The sequence below is a fragment of the Alternaria infectoria genome (genome assembly GCF_024043175.1).
Source record: "Alternaria infectoria strain BMP 0036 chromosome Unknown scaffold_8, whole genome shotgun sequence".
Taxonomy (NCBI): Eukaryota; Fungi; Ascomycota; class Dothideomycetes; order Pleosporales; family Pleosporaceae; genus Alternaria; species Alternaria infectoria.
The window spans coordinates 1,521,445-1,545,039 of NW_026250697.1; the positions used below are offsets into that span (position 1 = coordinate 1,521,445).

General features: G+C 53.2%; 6 protein-coding genes across 6 annotated transcripts; 3 read left to right on the forward strand and 3 right to left on the reverse strand.

Annotated features, from left to right (window-relative positions):
- Positions 1 to 6,741: 6,741 nt before the first annotated feature.
- J4E92_005935 (uncharacterized protein) lies at positions 6,742 to 7,017 on the reverse strand (the record flags this gene model as incomplete). Its single annotated transcript, XM_051497311.1, has 2 exons — positions 6,742 to 6,956; positions 7,011 to 7,017. The coding sequence occupies 2 exons, from the start codon at positions 7,015 to 7,017 to the stop codon at positions 6,742 to 6,744; spliced, it is 222 nt and encodes a 73-aa protein (XP_051352971.1).
- A 974-nt stretch (positions 7,018 to 7,991) lies between these two features.
- J4E92_005936 (uncharacterized protein) lies at positions 7,992 to 9,926 on the reverse strand (the record flags this gene model as incomplete). The annotated part of the gene is made up of 1 exon (XM_051497312.1): positions 7,992 to 9,926. The coding sequence occupies one exon, from the start codon at positions 9,924 to 9,926 to the stop codon at positions 7,992 to 7,994; it is 1,935 nt and encodes a 644-aa protein (XP_051352972.1).
- Positions 9,927 to 12,835: 2,909 nt separating this feature from the next.
- On the forward strand, positions 12,836 to 14,209 carry J4E92_005937 (uncharacterized protein; the record flags this gene model as incomplete). Its single annotated transcript, XM_051497313.1, has 1 exon — positions 12,836 to 14,209. One exon carries the CDS (start codon positions 12,836 to 12,838, stop codon positions 14,207 to 14,209), a length of 1,374 nt encoding a protein of 457 aa, XP_051352973.1.
- Positions 14,210 to 14,231: 22 nt separating this feature from the next.
- J4E92_005938 (uncharacterized protein) lies at positions 14,232 to 16,065 on the forward strand (the record flags this gene model as incomplete). Its single annotated transcript, XM_051497314.1, has 2 exons — positions 14,232 to 14,237; positions 14,413 to 16,065. 2 exons carry the CDS (start codon positions 14,232 to 14,234, stop codon positions 16,063 to 16,065), a joined length of 1,659 nt encoding a protein of 552 aa, XP_051352974.1.
- Positions 16,066 to 17,117: 1,052 nt separating this feature from the next.
- J4E92_005939 (uncharacterized protein) lies at positions 17,118 to 18,778 on the forward strand (the record flags this gene model as incomplete). Its single annotated transcript, XM_051497315.1, has 3 exons — positions 17,118 to 17,262; positions 17,327 to 17,479; positions 17,541 to 18,778. 3 exons carry the CDS (start codon positions 17,118 to 17,120, stop codon positions 18,776 to 18,778), a joined length of 1,536 nt encoding a protein of 511 aa, XP_051352975.1.
- A 231-nt stretch (positions 18,779 to 19,009) lies between these two features.
- On the reverse strand, positions 19,010 to 20,573 carry J4E92_005940 (uncharacterized protein; the record flags this gene model as incomplete). Its single annotated transcript, XM_051497316.1, has 2 exons — positions 19,010 to 20,437; positions 20,565 to 20,573. The coding sequence occupies 2 exons, from the start codon at positions 20,571 to 20,573 to the stop codon at positions 19,010 to 19,012; spliced, it is 1,437 nt and encodes a 478-aa protein (XP_051352976.1).
- Positions 20,574 to 23,595: the final 3,022 nt, after the last annotated feature.

Consider the following 23,595-nt stretch of genomic DNA (forward strand, 5'->3'; position numbering starts at 1 on the left):
CACGGGTTGTGTGATGCGTAAAGACGTTTTCCTAAGCTACCCAGCCTCTGGTCCAGGGCCACATAACACGCTATATGTATGGTTGACATTGGTTTCAATTTGCTAAATGCGGTCAAGGTGACCTCGGGATGTGAGAATGTAGCCGCGAAGCATTCGGACATGAAAATGCCATATACCGGAAAGCCATGATATCGAAAGCCATACGAAACAATCTTTCTGAGAACTACAGAACCCCAAATCACTGGTTGTTTCGTACCTCAGTCAGCCAGTCATCTCCTCGGTACTCATGCCACGGAGAAGGTTCTGTCGACGATTGAGCAAGAAAAATGAGGTATGTCGTATTCTATTCAGAGGCTCATCGGAACCCATGAGTCTTCAACGTCGTCGATCCAACAAATGTTCGCGGTGGCTATTCCATGTCCGGCTACCCAAACGCATCTTCATAGGGCTAGAGCAAAGGCTTTGCAGGTGGTGCAAGACCCAGGCGTGGGCGTGTACCCGGGCTCATGCACAACTGCTTTCTGGATGAAAATAGCAATGCAGGTCCACAAGCTTTATGATAGACAGGATGTAGCGCGACGTTCTCAAGCACACTGCTGCCTCTAGCCTAGTCTTTCCCATGACTGCATCTCTCAGGGATATTCCTGCGGACTGGGCTATATAGTGGACTGATATGATGCCGAGTTGAGCGTATCGCGGACTAATATTACGGCTTGTATAGGTAGCGAATCGACGAGACGTGTAGAACGTGAGGGACGCGGAGGACGGATGATCGTGGAGCGCATGCGCCGTAGCATCAGGCGGGGTTAGGTGCTGGCGCGCGTTTCTAGTGTGGAGTCTGGCCGGAAGGAATTCAAGGTAACAAGTTCAATGCAGATGTATAGTGTGGTAGCATCTCGACGTGCTGTATCATGGATGACGTGATAGCCGCCATCTCGACGAAGAACGCAGGCCCCGGGGACGGCGGGGCGCCTGACGCGTGTCTAGCGCGTTACGGAAAGTGGGGCATCGCGGTCGCGTCTCTAGGTACGCTCTTCGCGTGGCTCGTCTCCTCATCCATCTCATCATTGCCGTTGTCACCAGCAAACGTGCGGTCATCAACGCAACTTATCCTCATCTCTCAATCAGCGCTCTGCCTACCGCCCAAGCTATTTTCTCATCTTTTTCAGACCTATACTGGTTGCAGCGTCGCATCCGTTTGCTTCGGAAAACATCCACGTTCGCCCGTGTGCTGCAACTAGACTTCAGTCCCTTTCGAGTTCAGCTTCCACGTAGACATTGGATATGATCTCGTCATAGTCGTTCACATTTCATCTCACCATCTCCAATAACTTACCCTCTGACGCTGTCCTCGCTTTTCACGATGTTGCATACGCTTGCAACGTCAGTCCATTGAGTGGCAGTCAGTTGCGTCGCAACTATTCAGACCGGTCTGTTTCGATAACGAGAATGCTTGGAATACGCGTCTCATGCTTGTTAGAATCATCAATGTGAGTCGCAGCGTATTAACCTCGAATCTCCGAGTGAATCGAGTCCCACTAGCATGCCTACCCAGACCGATGGGTGTCTACTTGCAGCTAGATCGTCAACAGCTCTTACGTGAGTTTGAAACCCGGTATATACGTACAACTGATGTGGAAGTACAAGGATCAGGAAGAGAAGTGGACACGACAATCCTGCTAAGAGTACAACGTGATGTCACTTCCAGGAGCAAGAGCAGTGATGATACGGACTGGGTTCAATGACTACAAGCTCAGAGGAATGACCTCGAGGCTCTTGCCACGGTCTCTCTTGGTGACAAGGATAGAGATATTTGCGCTCCAATTCATTAGACACCTCTGCCAGGCCGAGCGGTGTGCGGCCGCACACTCTTTCACTTAGCATGCTGGCCACGCCGTTGCCTACGCGGACTTGCCCCTCACCCTGTCGCGCCTTCCTCACGGACCCTAATCTCGAGACCCTCACCACCCGACTAGCGCTTGTGCCTAGCTCTTCCGTTGTATATCAGCTCGCGCTCACCGGCCTCGTACAGCTTCCCCTCCACCGCGCCTTCCACTCGCTTCCTCAACCCTCTTTCGCCCTCTTCAAAATCGAAGCTATTGCGGACGACGACTGCAGCTTCCGACGATGCGCCTTTCCGTCTTCACTCTTCTAGGGCTGGCCGCTACCGGTGGCTACGCCGGCAGCTCTCCATCCTCTACGGTCGCTTCTACGGTCGGCAGCGGACAGGCTGAAATCCAGGGTGCGGCGGATCCCTCGTCCATCTTAATTCCCCGACAATACGGAATTCCTACCGACCCGATCTCGGTCACGACATCTGTACAAGGTACCGTCGTTCCACCGACCAGCGTCCACTATCCCCCGGTCGCCTCCAGCGTGGTTGCTGTCCCGCCTCCATCCATCGTGTCTTCGGTACAAGGCTCTCCCCGCCCGCCTCCGTCTTCCGTGGTCGCTATACCACCGCCTACAATTGTGTCTTCGATACAAGGCTCACCTCGACCTTCCGCATCCTCTGTAGTCGCTGTCCCGCCACCGTCCATTGTGTCTTCGGTGCAAGGCTCTGCGAGCCCGTCCTCTGCAGTCGCTGTCCCGCCACCGTCCATTGTGTCTTCGGTGCAAGGCTCTGCGAGCCCGTCCTCTGCAGTCGCTGTCCCACCCCCATCGATCGTGTCTTCAGTACAGGGCTCCGCAACTCCATCCTCAGTGGTATGGAGCAGTCAGCCCTCGTCTCAAGCTGCATCATCTCAGTCGGCATCCTCGGTGCAAGCCTCCGCGCCTCCATCATCAGTGCAAGGACCTGTTCCGCCATCCTCTACTGTGTGGAGCAGCCAAACTTCGTCTTCTCAATGGGCGTCCTCGGTGCCGCCTCCTGCCCCGTCGTCTTCCGCAGCTTGGAGCAGTCAACAGTCCTCTCAAGCTGCGTCTTCGTCTTCTCAAGCTGCATCCTCGTCTTCTCAGTGGGCATCCTCCGTGCCGTCTTCTGTCCCGTCGTCCACCGCAGCTTGGAGCAGTCAAATATCCTCTCAAGCTGGCTCAAGTGTCGTTGTGCCGCCCCCCACTGCATCCTCAATTCAAGGAAGCTCTACTGCACCATCTTCCCGCGCCCCGACAAGCTCAGTCGTTGGATCATCAGCCGCCCCATCTTCTGGAGCGTGGAGTTCTTCCGCGGGATCTGTAGCGCCCACGAGTATATCGAGCAGCCAAGCCGGTAGCACTTCGACTGCATGGTCATCGGCATCACCTAGTACCTCTGTGTCCGCGTCTGAATCACTCGTCGCGCCTTCTGGCTCATCTTCTGTGGCTCAGTCAAGTGCTCAAGGCAGTTCGGCTGCACAATCGTCTGGAAGCGCAATCCCGAGCACTCGATCGACTTCAGTCCAAGGCAGCACTACTGTAGAAGGCATCATCATCATCCCTACTGGGATTTCTGGTAGCAGCACCTCTACTGGCATCATCATCATCCCTCCTGGTTTCACGGCAAGCACTACCTCGGGTGGCTCCATTGTCATCCCCACTGGAATTCCTGGTATCAGCACCTCGAATGGCATCATCATCATCCCTCCTGGTTTCACGGGAAGCACTACCTCGAGTGGCTCCATCGTCATCCCCACTGGAATTCCTGGTATCAGCACCTCGAATGGCATCACCATCATCCCTCCTAGTGGAAGCAGCACCCCAAGCGGCTCCATCATCGTCCCTCCTGGTGTCTCGGGAAGCAGCACCCCAAGTGGCTCCATCATCATCCCTCCTGGTGTCTCGGGAAGCAGCACCCCAAGTGGCTCCATCATCGTCCCTCCTGGGGTCTCGGGAAGCAGCACCTCGAATGGCATCACCATTATCCCTCCGAGTGGAAGCAGCACCCCAAGCGGCTCCATCATCGTCCCTCCTGGTGTCTCGGGAAGCAGCACCGCAAGTGGCTCCATTTCTGCTCCGATCGTGATTGGGAGCAGCACTATACCTCCCAGTCCGATGCCTACAGGCGTAGGCTGTCCCGAATTGTGTCGTTCCCTCGAGTGGTGCCTAAAGTATTGTGTGGGCTATGTGTTCCCTCGCCCTCCCGATGAAGAACCACCGCACGAATGTCTTGAGCCAGCTAATTACAAGTGGTGTCATCTATGGTGGTTTGGCCCGGATGACGACGGTGGTAAGGATGGTCACCCAGGCGATCCAGACTCTGTTACAGACAGCGACCCCGAGTGCAAAGAGGAGAACTGTATCGCTGCATGCGTCACACAGAGACTCGCATCATTCTTGCTCTTCAAGCGGCCTTTCTGCCTTTGTGTCCCACACAAATGTGACAAGGATCACGACAGCGACAGTCCTAGCGATAGCGACAATGACGATCCATCAGTCAAGCCGCCAAAGCCAAAGCCGACATCGTTTCCAAAACCTACGGACCCTAAATGTAAGCTTTTCGGGTGTGGATGCGGGTGGGCGGGACTAGGGTTCGGGCCTGGCTGCCCTGAAGATGTCGTTCCGCCCATTTCGCTCACCATTCCATGTGGTATCTTCGGCTGTGACCCGTGCATCTTCTTCGGTTGTCATACCGGCCCGCGGCCTACGGGTATCATAGGCGCCGACGGATACTGTCCAGGTCCAACAGGGTGTGATCCATGCCCGCCAGAACTTTGTAGCCTCCCAGGTTGTACCGTTCCGGGCGGTTGTGGGCCGAAGCCTGGCCCTGCGCCAACTAAACCGGCGGACCAACCAGACCCAGAAGATTGCGACGACAACATGCGGACCACCATCACTGATCGCTTCGTCATGTGCACGGAGGGTTTTGATGTTTCGTCCATGCCTTCTAGCTATAGCTTCTTCGGCGGTGGTACATCATCCACGATGGTTACATCTGTATGTCTGCCGCTGATCGATGCCACGAGGACCATCTGCGAGCCGGCTAAAGGCTACGACACCACGACAACGCTGACTACTACCGGCACGCTAACTTCCGACGCCCCAGCATGTACCCGAGCACCGCTCTCTTTGGATGATGATGAGGGAAACAACAATCCCGATGAGCCATCAAACACGTGGACGTACTCTAGCATGGGTTCATCAACCTCAAAAAGCTCTTCCAAGGTATCGTCTAGTAGTTCCTCGTCGTCTAGCAGGTCCTCGTCGTCCACCAGTTCTTCGTCGTCCACCACTTCGGCAGCACCAGCTCCTAGCCATACACCTATGGACAGGAACGGCCACTGGACAGTGGAATTTCAGCAATTCTTGTACGACGACTACGCGGAATTAGGATGGGACTTGTACGATCCCAATGGCTTCCACGCGGGTTTCCACAATGTACGCGGTTACAACAAGGACTCGAAAATCACCGACTACATCCAGAGCGTTAATCGTCCGTACGGTGATTCAATGCCTTTTGGAGTTGACGTGACCGTATATGAACGTAAGTGAACTCTTTTATCGCCTTATTAGACACGCGCTAACTTTTCCTAGCACACAATGGTGATATGGCCAAAGTCAATTTTGAGATCCGCAAGAAGGTCACCGGCTGCGATTCCATGCCGGGCATCCCATGCAGGCCTTACATGACAACAGAAAATCGCATCGAAAGTGACCCATGGAGGCTGCAGACTTGCGAGCAAGCTTGTAAGGATAACAAGAAGAAGGCTCCTCTGGTTTCCAAAGACATGTGGTGCCAGGATCTCAACGCGGCAGATTGGCAACCCATGTATAAAGGGTACACTGGATGGCAGCGCCATTTCAAGTGTGGTTGGAAGGGATTTGATTGAGCGTTCTGTCCCCTGGAGGCTAACGGTATAATTGTGTGGATATTCAGGAGTGGCTCGTACCAAATTGAGAATTGTATTGTGGACATGTGGGCAAGACTGTAATCATATAGATGGATGCCAGCCGTGTGCTCTAATACTAGATGCCGTGTCGACATTTGAACTGGATGGTGTACGCATATCGAGCTTTTCATGTTTATCTCAAAAGTGACGTTGGGTCAGGGCACTTGCAGACTATGTGCTTGTTTTCTATCGTCGGACTGACTTACCAAGTACGTATTTTTAGGCCCACACATTCCATGACATTTGGTGTGTAATTTCTATTGGAGCTGTTCAAAGCAACAGGCACATATGAACAAGATTCCGCCGACACGCCTATTGTCTTGTCAGTATTGCGAGTCTCTGTAGATTGCATGCATTTTGAGTGATTCACTGCTCGATCTGCGCGAGTGTTGCTAATCATGGGCAGAACCAGAATACCTCCTCCTGGGGCTCCACGGTCGCGTGTCTCGCTACCCGGACATCACTGCACACCTTGAAAGCCCTGCTGTGCCCTGCCGAATGGGCTCAGTACCTCCTCCCTCCCAATACATTGCATCGAAACTCTTCAAAGCAGTATCGCAACGATGTCTCAAACTGTTAGCCAAGACGAAAAAGATAGCCTGGCCGATATCAGCGCCGCGGAAAAGGGCCTCGAATCTAGCAGCGGAAACCATACAAGAAAGTCCACGCCCACGACTTCTTATGGAGAGATGCGACAGCTTCTCTACCGCCGATCTTGGGTACGTAATGATCCGATCTACAGTGTGTATGATGCACTTGCTGACTTCACAACCCGACATTCAGGCTTTATTGCAGGTGGTGGGAACAATCTTGCAGGGCCTCGCCATATTGCTCTTTGGGATCGTTCTCCTTATCCTTTCCCTTGCCGCTGCCAAGTTGGCCTTCCTAACTTGGGCAGAAATTTGGTTTCGATTTAAATCATGTAATGACACGCCACTCAATTCCCCTCTCTCCTCTGCTTCTCATCGCCCTTGATGTTCTTCCGATCAACGTATTCCATGCCTGTCCCCGAATGCGTGTTGCTGCCACTGTTCGAATGTTCTTTCTGCGCCTCGTAGTCTTCCTGGTCTTGTGCGGCTTTTTGAGGCGTCTTAGCGGACTTTTGCACACCAAAGGTGTCTTCGCTGTTCTTTGAGGGGTCGTTGACCTGGTCTTGAAATAGGATGTTAGCGAAGAGGAATGACGTGGAAGACGCGGGAGACGTACTCGGCATGGTGATTTCGCTGGGACTGATGCTGTGGAGTTATGGTACTTGGGTCCTCAGCAGGAGATTTGTGCGAGATGAAGTTCTTTTGAACAGTGTGTAGACGTCATGAGAACGTCGCGTTGCGTCAACGTCAAGATGACGACTCGGAAGTCATCACCGAGCGTCCTGCATCATTGATCGGCGACACACTTGACATCAATGCTCAATAATCGTATTTCATTGAGCTGTTCGATTGTTCGTGACTACGTGTTTAGGCTTGCGCATCCCGTCGCGCGTTTCGACGCGTCAACCGAGGCGTCCCTGATCGACGAACTCCAACCCCGCTACCAGCCACCTCATCCCCGATGCCTCTCAGCCATTCTTCTCTTCGCCCTTGCCGCCATCCTTCTTGTCTCCGTCCTTCTTTGATGAATCGCCCTTGTCGCCCGATGCTTTGGGAGGTGGTGCGCTACCACCGCCGCCGGAGTTCATGAACTTGTCGTCGAGCTGGTCTGAACGCTGTGAGCTACTGGAGCATAGATCACTCGTCAATCAAAGCATACCTGACATGATGTGAAATGTGAAGAGAAGCTAAGGCAAGGATGGAGTCGTTATGAAGGCTGACTCTGTAGGGATGTCGGAGAGGAGGAAGAGGTGACCAGAACTTAAGGTGCGGTGCTCTCCAATACCTGCCTTGTGGTACAGCATGCGACATGACGTTGTTGCGCCTTTCCCCACATTCGACTACTTGGCTGAAGTCTAGATGCTACATAATGCTAGTCAGGCCGTTTACCCGTCTTCTGAACTAGTTCGTAAGAGGCGACGTCACGAGGAAGCAGGGAGATGTTGATGAAATGCTGATTCTACGGACAGTAAGAGCTGAAATGAGCTATCGTACTGCAAGGTACTATCTACATCGAGCGTCAAGCTGCCGAGCCCTTGCGCAAAGATTCTCGCACTTTACAATCTTGGAAGCCAAGAGAGTCCACAAAAGCATCTACCTAGTACCGACGGCCCCTGCCACCACGCGTGCCCCGATCCCATCTACCACCACCTCTTCCGCCGCGATTTGGGAAGAAAGACGGGTTTCTGAAACTGTTGTTCTCGTACCACCAGTGATCATCCCGCGAGACATGCAAATCTTCCGACTTCTCCACGTAGCGTTCCTCCTCTTGTCGCAAGAGGTAAAGTCGGCTCTGGCTCAGGGGCATGATTGAGTAGCCAGCGGCGACACTGTCGGTTATGGTGCGTCGAAGAAACGAAGTGAACTGAGGCTGAGATGGCAAATCCTTGAGACCCATCTTAGCCAAGAACTGCGGAAAGGCGTCGAACTGCTGGATCTCGCGAATGTCTTCGGCCATGCGCGTTGAGGTACCCGGCGGAGGAGCCCCATGGGCGTCAAACAATGAGTCGCGAAGCTCAACCAGGGTCTTACCGGGTGGACGTGCTGCTGCGCTGAACATCTTCAGGAACATCATGAGGCGGTATGATGTGGGGGAGGCGGCGTATGTCTTGCTGGTACGGTATTCAGAGACCTTGGAAGGCTCCAGGTATGCCAGCTCGGCCATACCAGCGCCCTTCTCATCAAGCATCCAGACGACGTTGCGAATGATGGCTTCTTCGATTATCTCATACGTCAGGTCTTCGGTAAGGCCGTCGTCGCAGATGAGAGCCGCTATGAGAACGTGACCGAGATCGGGGAAGTTTGCCTTGTTGCGCGGACCGGCCATGAAGCGTCTGATCGTGTCGTTGGCACTGTCAGTGATGTGAGAGTTCTCGATCGCCAGGCATAGCAGTAGGTGGAAGAGACCGAAGTACGCGTCGACGGCCTTTTCTGACGCGTGACTCAAGGTGCTGCGTGCATCAGGGCCGCTATAGCTCTCCGCATCTGATGAGAACTGAACGACAACGGTGTTCATAGTATGATACAGGATATCCACATAGCAAGCTCCAGGGTTCGTGATGTTCGCAGTCCTGTGGATATCCAGCGTGCTCTCCATCACATGATCTCTAACTTGATTCCAGTGGCGTCGGCTCAGAGGTAGAGGTAGCCAGATATCGAACTTAACACCCTGAACGCTGCGTCGGATGTGGTGCTTGTAGAACGCCTCGTGGCTCAACAGATCAAACTCTGTTCGGAAGACCGGCCGATTACCGCCTGTCACAGCGATACCAATACCAAGCTTGGCGTCGAGGAATGATTCTTTGAGACAAAAGCATTGCAGCTCGCGAATGCGGATGAAGTCGTAGGAGTTCATCTTGTGCTTGATGAAGGGAATGGCGTCGGCGAAGGCCAAAACGTCAACGGTCTTGGAATTGCTGAGGATCTCGAGAAGGATCTCATCTGGTAGCCTAAACAACCCCGAGGGGCCTCCCTGATGCTGGCTCGGGGCTGGGGCGACAACATCTGGTGCAGGTGAGTCGACCTCTATTTCACCAGCTGGTACTGGTGACGAGTCTTCTCCAAATCCACACAGAGAGCATTTGAAGCGATCTTCTCCCAAAGTTTGAGCCTCTTGCTGCCGATACCAAGCCAGATCGACAGTGCCATTACCATGGTCTTGCTCTAGCGAATCACTGGAGAAGAAGCTCAGCAGCTGGATAGCGATACCCTTGAGGGTGTACGCTGGCGTCCAGCCTTCATCGGTGTTCAGCATGGTGGCGCAAACATAGTCGCTGAAGACGTTTGGGTGGATGATTGCGCTTTGGATCGTGACGTCGGGCGCCACCAGCGGATATTGGCCGGTGAAGCGGATCTTGAGGTGGAGCGGCTTCTGTCCTTCCGGAGTAAGAACAAGACACGCTCTTGTGATGTCATTGTCCTGGAAGTGAATGCGGACGTTGGGATACGGATCTTGTTCGATCTCCGCGATGTCCTTGAGGAGCCGACGTCGCAGTGAGCGTGACTGAACTGCGTTAGCTTGGTACTGCGTCATGACGACGAGGTGCTGCGAGGTTGCGGTCGCGAGGTTCGGTTCCGTCAAGAGAGTGACAGGAGACGTTAAGAGGAAAGAAACAGAGGTTATAGCGCGCGTTCGAGTTGTCAGTTGCTGCAGGTGGTCCAGGCTGAGTCATGCACGTGACTAGGCAGCACAACAAACAAACGGAAGTGTGGGTCTTGACGCCCTTTCAGATTGATGGACAGCTATCAAACCTGTCTGATACTGCATTGAAGAGAAAGTATGACCAATCTTCTGCTCCTAAAGCATCTACTGAATGGCTTTGCGCGGACAGGCAAAGGGGACCTGAGTTAGCTATGTCTAAGACTAGTGGCTTTGAGTTTACAATGACGCAACGTTATCCCCACGGCCTACAAGACATCTCTGGTGTCATTTTGTTATTGGGAAGTCTGTTTGAATGACACATCCTAGTGCGCCTTAACCAAGTGGTCCAGAAAAGGGCGTCAAGGTAGCCAGCTAGGGATGGCTTGGTAAGATTGAGTAGTGCGACTTTAGGCTAGGCCACTGGGTGAATAAAGTCTCATAATCTCACAACGTGTCGCATGTCTTTGGTCTACATGATAGACTGAGATGGGGACGGATGGCTGGAGGAATTCAAGGAAGTCATATGGCTGGATGGGGTCATGTCATCAGTGATGTCTACACTTAGGACTCGTAAGGACTTACTATGTAAGAGTATAGTGATGTGAGAAGGAGAATATAAATACATCGTCTGGATGAGTTGAAGTGCGTCTGGCACGTAGAAGTTGTGTTCGGGGCCAAATGGATGAATACGAGGACTAAATTAAAGCTGAACCCTCGTGCAACAAGACGCAGCGCGGACCGCCTCAACATGTAGAGCTATGCGAGCAACGCGAGGATGAAAGTCGTGAGAGACATATCTATTGGACGAAGTTGTCGAATCTGCATCTATCGGGAACTACAGAAATAGAGAAAGTGAAGGAAGAAATGCGGACTCCACAATAGTTCTTGCATCGTGCGACTGGATGACACGACGAATGTGAGCACCCGCAAATATGAAAGAGGGGGAGAGATCGCAATTTGGGCTATAAAGAGCCGTTCGCAGTCGTCTATGCCATTCCTTCTATCAATCCAAACTTGTTCGTATTTTCTCCTGCCAACCATTGAAATCAGCACATCATGAAGCTCGCGGCCGTTGTCCTCGCTCTTTTCTCATCGGTCGCCTTGGCCGCCCCTGCGGCCGAGATGGACAAGCGCGCCGTCGTTGACGCAACTGTCGCCGTCGACGGGCTGCGCTATCGAACGTGCCCGAAGACGACCTGCTCGGCTCCGGGTCAATATCCCAAGGGTACCAAGATCAAATTAAGCTGCTACACCACGTCTGGTACTACTGAGGTGAATGGAGACAAGTAAGTCATAACGTGACATGGGAAGAACTTTTGTGCTGACGTGAGTGAAGGCGCTGGGCCAAGGTCTCCGGAGGTGTTGGTAATGGCCGATGGGTATCGTTGGCGTATTTGGATTGGCCTGGTGCGCTCAACCCGTGGTCAATTCTCTGCAGGAATACTGTACTGATCCGACATAGGAACGATTAGCGGTTGCTGATATTGCGTGCTGCAAACGGAGGTAGTACGGCTACGATGCGCTTCTCGCTCACTCGGTTTCGCGACCACCTTGGCGATAAGTTTGCTGATATTTGGTGGATAACACAGTCGCTAGCTATGGTTCAGAATATGCCTTCTAAACCAACACTCCAGCTTTTCCCCAAGTGACTTGTGCGTCGGATGATGATCGTGCCACGAGCTTGTGACCAGTGATTGCTACATTCTTCCACTTCAGACTTGTGCAATTGATGGTGCCCTTGAACTTGCGACAATCGTTGCCAGAGAAGACAATGTACCCCAAATCTGTCTCGTTATGTTCGGGTGCCTTGGACGCGTTGTGGCCGGATTCCGTAGGGCTGCCGCTCCATCGCAACCAGAACTTTGGTGAACGGAAGCTGTTCTTTTCGAATGTTTCGAAGCGAGTTCTTTCGGGAGACTCCGGCTCCGTGTTTTCGCTCTCTTCCTCGTCCTCTTCCTCATCTTCCTCTTCGTTTGATTCATCTGGTTCTATCTCTGCGATCGTTCGCCGAAGACTGTCACGACTGCCAGCTAAGATGACTGAGGCTTGTAACAAGCCCGGCAAAGATAATTGGCCCACGACACCCTCGCCGGCTTCGGTCAAGCGATACAGCTCCAGCGATGCATCTTGTTCTGGCTGCGTATCCCCAGTTGCGCCCAGGGCCTTTTGCCATGTCGGACATTTGACAGAATAGCTTGCGAATGTCTTGTGAACGTCGAATGCGCTCGTATGTTTGGATTTTCCACTGCGGCCAGTGCGGTTGTGCATGTGCCGCGTCGAGAAGGCGGCGTCTTGCCAGTCGTCCATTGCAAAGGAAACTGGATGTTAGGGCTCTAGAGTCAAAGATTGTTTGAATGGTGTTCGTGGGCTCGTGTGCCTCGTTGCCAAAGAGAGGTTGACGTCATAGACTAGCTGGATTCCAGCCTCAGGGCCTAAAGAAAGCGAGCGATAGCACTGGTGCCTCTGAAATGCCACAGTGGAAGAAGCATAAAGGATGTCAGGACGGTGATAGGGGTGCATCGCGGGGCATGCATACTCCGCACTTCCAACCTGCTTATATTAGTCGGATCACTCCCACAACGGTAGTCATGTGCTGGTGGCTGGACCAGCCATTCTGCATCTGTCATGACGGGCTTGTCAGGCCTTGCCGTCCCGGGCACAGTGTACCTATCATCGGGTTTGGGAAAAGAAGTTGATGGCGGCATGTCAAGGGTCAAGGGTTAGGTGGGCCGCACGTGAACAGGCGTTGGAATTCGGGCGTCGCGAATCGCTCCGTCAGCGCAAACCAACAAACACCAACGATGGCACCCAAAGGGTCTAAGAAGTCGGCGGCTGCAGCGCCCAACAAGACGCTCGTCCTGGACAATGGCGCATATTCGATCAAAGCCGGTCTAGTCTCGCCAGCCTCGGAGCCTACCTACGACGACTGCAGTGTCATTCCCAACTGCATCGCGCGCAGCACACGCGACAAGTGCACCTACGTCGGCGCCGAGCTCGATTCGTGCAAAGACTTTGGAGAACTGGCGTTTCGCCGTCCAGTGGAAAAGGGCTTCATTGTCAACTGGGAGGCGGAGAAGGCGATATGGGAGCATGAGTTCATGGGCGACGCCGTGGGGGAGGGGTTGAGGGTGGGTACGCACAGTCGCGAGCTCGTGAAGGGTGTGAGAACTGACAGAACGCAGTGTGACCCGAAAGACACAAATCTGGTCTTGACAGAGAAGCCAAACTGCCCGAAAGAGCTGCAGAAGAACTGCGACGAGATCATCTTCGAGCAGTTCGAATTCGCGGCCTACTACCGATGCGTTGGCGCGACACTCAATGCCTACAACCCTCCCACCGCGTCCTCGTTGGCATCGCTACCGCAAGAATGCCTCCTCATCATCGACACATCGTACTCAGACACGACCGTCCTCCCTCTCTACAATGGCAAGCTCATACAATCGGCTGTGCGGCGGCTCACAGTAGGTGGGAAGCTGCTCACAAATTACCTGAAAGAGCTCTCCTCGCTGCGGCACTACAACATGATGGAGGAGACATACCTGCTCAACGAGATCAAAGAAGCAGTTTCGTACGTCGTGCCATCATCGCAGCAATTCGCCAAAGATCTGGAGCGCACTTGGAAAGGACGGCTGGGAGACAAACGAGAGGTGGATTCGAGCATAGTGGTCGACTATGTGCTGCCAGACTACGAGAATGCTATACACGGGCATGCGCGACCCCACGACCCTGCAAAATCACGCATGCGCCGAGGGCTACAACCGCTACAAGGACCAAGAGAAGATCTGCTGCCTCTAGGCAATGAGCGCTTCGCCGTGCCCGAGCTCCTCTTCAACCCCTCCGATATTGGCATTCAGGAAGCTGGAATACCTGGCGCCGTCATGGAGTCGCTGAGTACACTGCCAGAAGCTCTAAGAATCGGCCTGTTGGCGAATGTTGTAGTGGTGGGCGGAAACTCGTTGATTGCCGGCTTCATGGAACGAATGCAGACAGAGCTGAGGGCTCTAGTACCAGCCGAGTACGCGCTGAACGTGGCGAGGGCAGATGATCCGATCAAGCACACATGGCTAGGAGGAGCAAACGTCGCTAGCCAACCCGACTTGTTGAAGGAGTTGCTCGTGTCCAAAGCCGAGTATGACGAGAGGGGCTCTACGTGGCTAGTAAAGAAGTTTTCATGATATACATAATAGGCACTTCGAAATGATAGTATCTTTCCTGATGCCAAAATCTCTAGATCAAAAATCGAAGTGCATGCAGAGATCAGACGACGCATGGTCCCCAAACCATGGGCTTCTCCAGTGCTCGGGGCTGCTAGGGCGCTGATTGGCTGATGTCCGGCGGCTTGGCGTGCTCGTTGACATGTCGAAGGAATTTCCAGCAGAGGTGCATCACCCGCATCTCGAACCCAATGCGCCGAATACCGCGCCCCTCGCGGGCAATTGATCCCTCACATCCCCTCTCCGCTTGCATACGGCAAAGAGCCTCGCCATTGCCCTGCCGCCCCGCCCCGTCGCCCTGCACCCATCTCCGCACCCCATCCGCCGCCTTCTCCACAACCGCACCCCAAGCCTTCCTGCTACCGGGCAAACAGGACAAGAGAAAGCACCAGCAGTTCGTGCGAAGATGGCAGAAGCGTCTCCTTGGCGACTCGGAGCCTATTGGTGCACACGTCGACCCTTATGATCCCACATCACCGGTCCGCATAGCGCCTGAAGACCAGGGCGAATACGAAGAGGTCCTTGACGAGGAAGCCTCAAGATTCCCCCAATACAAGCCTGCGAAGTATCTACGCGGCCTGCATCGGGTCGGTGGCGAGGAATGGCTGCAGGAAAAGGTCGAAAAGGACTTGGCTAAGGAATTTGAGAAACTTACGCTACGGACGTACACGCCACTGACACTGGACATGGCCAATGAGATCGAAGAGCTCACGGGCACTCCGTACACTTTGAAGGACGAGAACCTGCTTATGGCGCAAACTGTACACGAGAAGACCAAGCGCCCATATACCGACTACAACTTTGGCCTCCACGCCAAAGCTACCCGGATTACCGATATGCGTGCCAGTTTCACACAAGCTGTCGCCGAGATTTATGCCCTGAAGCAGGCTGGTTTAGATATGGACCTATCCAAGTTTGCCAACCGAGGTGTTTACGATCGGCCACGCTGGGTCAAGGACATCAAGTTAGTCAAGACAGAAAGCGGTGAGCTTGCTCTTGCCTTCCCCCAGCACAAGAGCTTGGAAGATCTCTTGGAGACGATGCAAACGGCACCCGCTTGGGAGGCTGAGCCAGAGGTATCGGACGAGCTGCTCGTTGAAGAGGTCGTTGAGGAACTTGAGGATGCCGGCCTTGCACAGGAGCAAGTACAGACCATGGACCCCGACACACCAGCACACAAGAAAGCAGCAGTGGTCAAGATGGATGGCGAGAACAAGCCGTTTGACTTCATGTCGAACCGCCCCGTCCCTCGCGCCAAGCCAGTTGAAGCGCCCGTCAAGGAGGCAATTGTTGAGGAAGTGGTCGTTCAAGAAACTACGCCACCTCAAGTTGCTCAAGACGTACCCCAAACCGAGCTTGTTGACCATGCAGCCGACCCGGAGCCCGTTAACCAAATCGCTCCAGCTGCAGCGAGCGAGTCGCGACATGCTATCCTCGAAGAGAGAGCGAAGCGTTTGGCGGCTGACTTTGCGGCTCTAAAAACCTCAGTTCAGCAGAGCAGCAGAGATTCGTCTGCTATCAAGCCCGAAGAGACGAAATGGCGGCACGTTCCCGTCACTGACATCAACGTCAAGTTCGCTGTACGTGTATCGACCCTTTTTATTTTACCTTTGCTGACTTATGTAGCTTTACAAACGCCTTTACCAACTTACCGGCTGCCGCATCTCCGATCCACACCTCTCTTCCGCGAACACCCTAGGCGATCTATACAATCATGTATTAGAGGCCGCCAAACCCCAGCCTACCAGTCTCTTCAGCGCTATGCATGTAGAAGGGCAGAAGGCACGTCAGCGAGCGAAGCAGCAGGCCACATCTGATGCCGACGCCAAGAGGAGGGCCGACCTGGGCGATTTGATTAATCTGGGCAACGTCGAATTGCGTCGCGTCAAGCCTACCAAGGTTGAGAAGCGCAGCAAGACTGGTCAAGACAAGGTCATCAGCTATGCTCTATGGGAGCGTGGTCTGGGTTCAGGTATACCGGCTAGGCTTGAACAGATGAAGCAGAAGCAATCGAGGGGAGCAAAGAAGGCACAACCCGAGCGTGGAACTGTCACCCCCTTAACCAGCAAGGCCGCCGGTTTCTTGCTCAGAAAGAGCGGTACCTTGCAATCAGCACGCGCAAAAGCGGTGTAGCGGACAGTTCCTGGAACCATGAATACATTTGCATCCGATGCATGACTTATGCCTAACCATGATCTGAACGGGTCAATACATTGTATAGTATGTACACTAGGAGAGCTGGCATAGTTGATAGCTTCCTTCTGCTGGAGGGCCAAATGAATGCCCTCTGCCTTGCTTCATGCAAATGGCAATAATGTTTCACGGACTGCGAAATGGTCGCGTGATGGAATGCAGCTTCGCACGTGGCCTGTAGGATAGTGTGCTTACCTAGGTACGCATCGGCCTGCTCCGAGAATGCAAATCATCCAGCCGCTCTGTGAACGGCTCGAAAGCCTGAAATCATCCCGCTAGTCAGCCACGAACCGAAGTCGCACCTGATCAGCGTACCAACTCCTGATAAGAATCAAGCCATATGCAGGGCTCACACGCAACGCTCCTTACCGAGGGAGTAATCCACGATTGCCGACAGGCTAAGCTTTGCCCAGAAGTGCTTGTCAAAGATAAGAGTGGAGCTACTAGTTCTTCGCAAGCACACAGGCTAGGCGGCATACGGCAATCGTTTTTCTTCGCACCCTGCCATCGGCGTCAAAACGGCTTTTCATGACGCGGCTGGGAGCCGAGTGTGCGCGGTGGGGTAGTTTACTATAGAACGACCATGTGTCGCCCGGTCTGACCCTGGGTTGGTCTTGTCCAACCCTTTCTAGTCACATTTCTTTCCGAGTAATCGTCACGATCAACGCTGCCCATAATGTTGTCAGCGGAAAAAGCCCAGGACGAAGCCAGTCTCTCGACAGACAGCGGCAGGGGAGTCGGCGCTGCGACAGCCGTCACCCGCGAAACCGGGATCCTCGCCAAACTGCGCCGGTTTGAAGAGCGATTGGATGCGAAACTAGGTAAGTTCTGACTGTACGAAGTGCATATGAGACATATACTGACTTCGTACCTCTACCTCTGCAGGCATTGAATCCGAAGCCATCAGTCGCAAACTGCCAGAAGACAAGGGCGACGTGCCATGGCACCACCAACTCAACATGTTCTTCCTCTGGGCCTCGGGCACAATGAACACGTCCTGTTTCGCGACAGGGTTCCTCGGGCACGAATTTGGTTTGAGTAAGACCACTGCTTTCCCTGTGCACTTGCAACAGCTTGACTGATTGTTTTGTGCTTGCAGCGCTTCGTCAAAGTATCGTCATCACCATCTTCGCGTCTATCCTTGGTGGCGCGGCGACAGGGTTCGCTGCCACTTTCGGTGCGCCGACTGGGCTGAGGCAGATTTCCATGTCAAGATATGCGTTTGGGTGGTGGCCTAATAAGGTTATTGCTGCTCTTAATACTATTGTGCAGATTGGCTGGGCGTCTGTGGCTTGCATCACGGGTGGTTTGGCGCTGACTGCTGTAGCGGATGGCCATATCTCGCTGATCGTCGGTATCGTCATCCTGGCTGTCGTCGCTACGCTTATCTCGTTTGTCGGTCTGCGAGCTATTCTGGTCTACGAGCGCTACGCGTGGTTCGTCTTTTTCATCATCTTCATCATCTTCTTCGCCGAGACGGGCAAGTATACCGATAACAGCAATACGCCCAAGCTAAAGGGAGCGGACCTCAGTGGACAGGTTTTGAGCTTGATTGCTATTGTCTACGGTAGTTCTGCATCGTGGCAGACCATGGCATCCGACTACTACGTCCACTACCCCGTTAACGTCTCCCGCTGGAAGGTCTTCCTCATGACCACCTTCGGTATCGCTATTCCTACTTCCATCGGTATGCTGGCGGGCTGCGTCGTATCATTCGGCATGAACAACCGACCAGACTGGCAAGAAGTGTACGACAACGACGGCCTGGGCTTTCTCATCCAAACCATGCTTTACCCACGCGGTTTCGCAAAGCTGATCCTCACGCTTCTGGTCCTTTCCGGCATCAACGTAAACGTTATATCCATCTACAGCGCCGCCATTTCTTGCCAGCAATTTTCCCGTCCTTTTGCACGCGTTCCCCGCTTCATCTGGATTCTGGTCTGTTTCGCCGCCATCCTTGGTCTCGCTATTGGTGGCCGTGAGCAACTGAGTGTCTATCTGCAGAACTTCCTCAGTCTGCTCGGCTATTGGACTACCCAGTACTTTGTCATTCTCTGCAGCGAGCACGTAATTTTCCGCCGCATGAACTTTGACAACTACGATCTGGATGCATGGAACGATCCCAGTCGTCTGCCGCTAGGTATCGCTGCTGGCACCGCCTTCGCCATCGGGATCGTCGCGTGGATACTTGGCATGGTCGAAACGTGGTATGTCGGTCCGCTAGGTGGGCTCATCGGAGCTGATGGTGGTGATATCGCGAATGAGTTCACATTCGTTGTGACTGCCCTGGTGTACATACCTGCGCGGTATCTTGAGAAGAAGATTGTTGGGAGGTAGGAGAATGGGCTGCGAGAGTAGCTGCACTGTAAAGTGGACTGCCAACACAGGTTTCGAACGTGTTGATGACGAAGAATCGATAACGCATTCATGATCAGACCTTTTGACAGTGACTTCGTACTTCGACTGCACAGGAACTGCATCATATTAGTGAACGCTGGGCCAGCTGCGACAAAGCGGCGCAACTCTCGGTTTCTCAACTTACACGTTGCCAGTTACCTATGAGTACCTTCAAACTTCCCAAGCTCTCTTCGCAATCGTATACATAGCGTCTCCTTTCAGCAGGCTGACCATCCATTTGCCATCCGGAGACTCCTCGCCGCCTAATGCCTGCCCAGCGGTGATCACAGCCCACTGTACCATGGGTGAGACAAAGTCTGTTTCTCCTCGCGCACGTTTGTGTTGCAGATAGTCAGTGATGCAGCGGGCAATATTGAGCCCTGCTGCACGGATGGCAGGATAGTAAGAACTCTCGGTCACAACATCCGCGCCTGTGCCGCCCTGTATGTGATCGCTCGGAATGTCTTGTGTGCCGTTGGTTTTGCTTCCTAAAGTCGCCATGACACGGAGGGTGTAGATCAATGCGGTGTTGTACAACATCAGCATCCGTGCAACAGAGTCGCTCATGAACCGGTATATAATGCGTGGCGAAATCTGGGTACTGGTCGGATCAAGACACTCTTCTTCGATATGGACGTTCTCCTCATTGCTATCCCATCGTCGTTTCCACGCTCGAAGAAAGACTAAGGTCCCATCTGCCTTGCATTGCATTTCCTGTCGCCGTTGAATATAGCTTAAGCCAGACGTATGCTGAAGCTTGAAGAGCTCATCACTCGCAGCTATTAGCACCGAACAATCTGCCAGCACGTCATGCAAGTCTTGTTCATCTGGAGTTTCCAGCGAGAGCGCTGTTCTCAGTACAGCTTTCCACTGTGGTCGCGCAAAGATTGATGGCGTTCTGTTCCTCAATGATGCTATCAGTATCATATGCCGCACACCTTTGTACAGCTCAAGTGTCCGAAATGACGCGTGAACCAGGGATGCTGGGTCACGTAATGCTAGGAGCTGCTCCATTCCAAGCATGTGCTTGAGCCAATTGCTTGGTCCAGTGGGCATGAAAAGTTCAAGCATAGCCAATAGAATGACGGAAACGATCACGTCGTCATGCATACGGCGTTCTGGCTGGCTCAAAGCCTGATTCAGCCGCTTGAGAGCTACACCATGTATGGCATAACCTTCGGCGAGGATCCCGCTCTGGTGATGCTGCGCGCCGAAGAAGAGGGTTGCAAAGCTGAGTGCGGCTTGAACAAATAATGGGCTGCTTGCTCCTCTTGCGGCGTAGTTATCCGTGACAATGTCTGAGGGCTGAAGCTCCTGTAACCCTAGGTCTATGGGACCGTTGGGTAGAAGATGGCGGCGTGCATAACATATGCAAACTTCTTTGTCGTTGAATTTAGGCCTAATTTCAGGGAGGTCGAAGCGGTGTTCAGGAGATTCCGAGGTAGACTCTTCTACTTCTTGCCTCTTCCAGACAGTCGTTACAGGCGGGTCCGCCGCCTTGCTCTTCAACTTCTGTGACCTCCTAGACTTGACGATTTTGCCTTGCACAAAGACGATCGACTGTGGACCATCGCATTTGAAGCCAGCCTTTTCGCATCTCTGACATGTTGGGCGAGTCTCATCTTTAGTAGGGTCAGCCTGAGGTCTAATGTGCACGACGATGGCGCTTACCGCACTTGATACGGCGCCTGCGGCAGGTTGAGCATCCTTTCGAACGGCCGGCTACATTGACCATGATCTAGACTTGGTTTTTGCGAGATGCATATGGATGAGACGGATGCGGTACATTGGACGAGGTGGCTGAAGAGGCAGGTGGGGAGGTCATGGGCTGACATGGGGGGACATCGGCCTAATCTGGGGTTAGGCTAAACCGCTTGCGGCTCATTGGGCGAGATGCCTCGACCCCTAAGACGTGCCGCACCGCCCCTTCTTGCGTTCTTCCGTCAACCTTCCAACGCTAACGCGCAGTGAGTCTCCCAGGTCCCCTTGCAGTGTAAAGCCACACTGATATGTATGCGCGCATTGAGCCGCAAAAGGCATAGGCATATTGTGGTATCTTTCGTCCGCTGAGCAGCTGTAGATATGGATTCATACGAAGGCGTCACGCTATCTGCAATAAATATCGTCACTGCATCTTCCATCGGCACATAAGGTGCAAGTTTGTCTTCGTCGGAACAAATCCTATCCCTTGAACTTACCAAGTGATCATCGCATCTCATCTGCCAACTCGCAGCTATGACCGTCACAGCAAGCATCGAAATCGCATCCTCACCGGAAGATGTCCGCGCAAAAGTACGAGCACCGCCTCTCTCGGCCTAATACAAAGCTTGTTTGTCGCGATGCTTACAAGATCGCAAGTTTCTCGACTTCGCATCCCTCCCCAAATACCACAGAGGCTTCTTCGCTTCTCTGACCCCACTCGGCCCCGTCGAACCCGGGAACAAGATACGCGTCGTCTTCTCATCGGGACAAAAGATGGATGCTCCAATAGAAGTACGTCATAACTGTACTAGACTATGACGCGACATTGTCTAATAGAGTTTGTAGCATAACACACCTACCTCTTTTGCGTGGACAGGGTCTGTACCACTTCTCTTCACAGGCACGCATTCTTTCAATTTCGAGCCCAGTAGTACCATCCCAGGCGGCACGAAGTTCGCTCAAGAAGAGGCCTTCAGCGGCGCGCTGTCCTTTCTCATGGGTGACAACGCGGTGGCGCGAAAGTTCGGCTTCCCGGAAAAGACGAAGAAAGGATGGGAGGGCTATAACAATGACCTGAAGGCGTGGTGTGAATCGAAGTGATGCGCGTCATCGTCCAATGTCTGTTGTTTGGGTTATCTGGAGTTGGGAAATACCCTTGATGTTGAGTAAGATATAGACTGTCATCGACTTCCATGCGTAACGGTTCGTTCTCTTTCGTGCTCACGTTTCCTACTTCATGCTTTGACCATGATCTTCCGCCCCTTGAATGCCACCCGAGCAGCAATAAGCAACAGCACACATCCGAATAACAAACACCCTCCGAACACCCACAAGCTAGCAAAACCACTTTGTTCTTGAATCGCACCTCCGATCGGCGTTCCAATCAGCAGCCCCACACCCACGACAGCGAAGGCCTGACCCATCCTTGTGCCGACCTTGTCTCGCGCGTCACTACTCAGCTGAACCACGATGGCGGGTGGAAGCGAGACGAAAGATCCGGAGAAGAAACCGTAGAATGCCATGAGTACGATGATGCCGGCGGAGGAGGTGGCACCCATGAAGCATATGCAGAGAACGCCAGAGATTATGCAGCAAGGGATTACGACGTTGAAAGGACCAAGTTTGTCGGAGAACTGTTGCGGAGAGAGGTTAGTGACTCCACGCCGAACAAAAGTAATTTCTGGAGGGTGGCGGAAAAACTTACCAAGTTCGGTACTATACGTCCAAAGACACTCGTACTATTCATGATGGCGAGGAGGTAGAATGCCATACTCTCACTCGTAATGTGTTCTTGGATAGCGTAGGTTTGCGCATAGAAGAACGGCATATATAAGCCCATGAACCCAAGGAAGAATCCCGCGACCATGAGACTGTATGACGGCATCAGGAAAGCGCGCAGGTCAAGAAGAGAACGCGATTCTGCCGGCAGAACGCGGACGCGCATGCAAACATTCGGTACAATCATAGTGGCGAGGACAATGAAGCCGAGCACCCTCGTCGTCCAAGCGAATCCGATCTGAGAAATGAGTTTGTGGAATACGATAGGATAGATGACGCCGCCAAGCGATGAGCCAGCTGCGGCAATTCCAATCACGGTTCCGATCCGGGTAGAAAAGTAGGTTGAAAGGATGGCCACACTCGGGATAAACAGACATCCAGTCCCAATACCGATGCAGAAAGCTTGTGCAAGAAGGACTTGCCAGTACGTATGGCATAGACTGAGCATCATCTGGCCCAAAACCAGCATGAAGCTTCCCACGATGAGCAGTGCGCGGAAGTAGCCTGCGTCATAAATGGGACCAGTGAGGGCGCCGACCAAGAGGAGCAGGAACGCCTGTATAGACCCGATCCAGGATATGGCTGAAGCACTCGAGCTGGCGAGCAAATTCGCTTCGTAATATGTTTGGAATGTTCCGAATGTATTGATAATCTGTGGTGTAGGGTCAGTTCAGGTCTTACATGAACTCTGTATGTGGCTGTCACTTACGCCCCAAGAGTTGAACAACAGAAAAAATGCTCCCAAGACCTGCAGCCATGCCCAAAGCCCACCATTCGGTACTTCGGACGCGTCGTTCACATTAGGTTTACTCGATCGATCAGGTTCCAGCCTGCTCTCGTCTGTATCTTCATCGTCCTTGTCCTCTATCACGCGTTCCTTATGTGTACTGCGCAGTGAATTCAAAGTCGCATAGGATGGCTGGTGTCTTGGATCCTTCGATGACTCCGCACTGTACTGCGAATTCAAAGTCGCAAGGGATGGCTGTTGACTAGGTCCGCCAAAGTTCGTCAACTCATAGGAAGCCGGTCCAGTCTGTCTACCGGGATCCAGCGACGGTACGTTCGTGGGTGGCATACTGAACCCGTTCCCGCTACCAGTGTAGCTGTCGCGAGTGGAATTGTTGTCGCTGGGTGTCAAGACGGAGCAGTGGCCCGGCAGTGAGTGGCCAACGAGGTTCTTGTTCGAGAAATGGGGTCCTTCGAAACGGAAACTACCAGTAGCAACGCTTGCTGAGAGGCACACAAGCAGGAGATGACGGATAGAATAATCAAAGAGT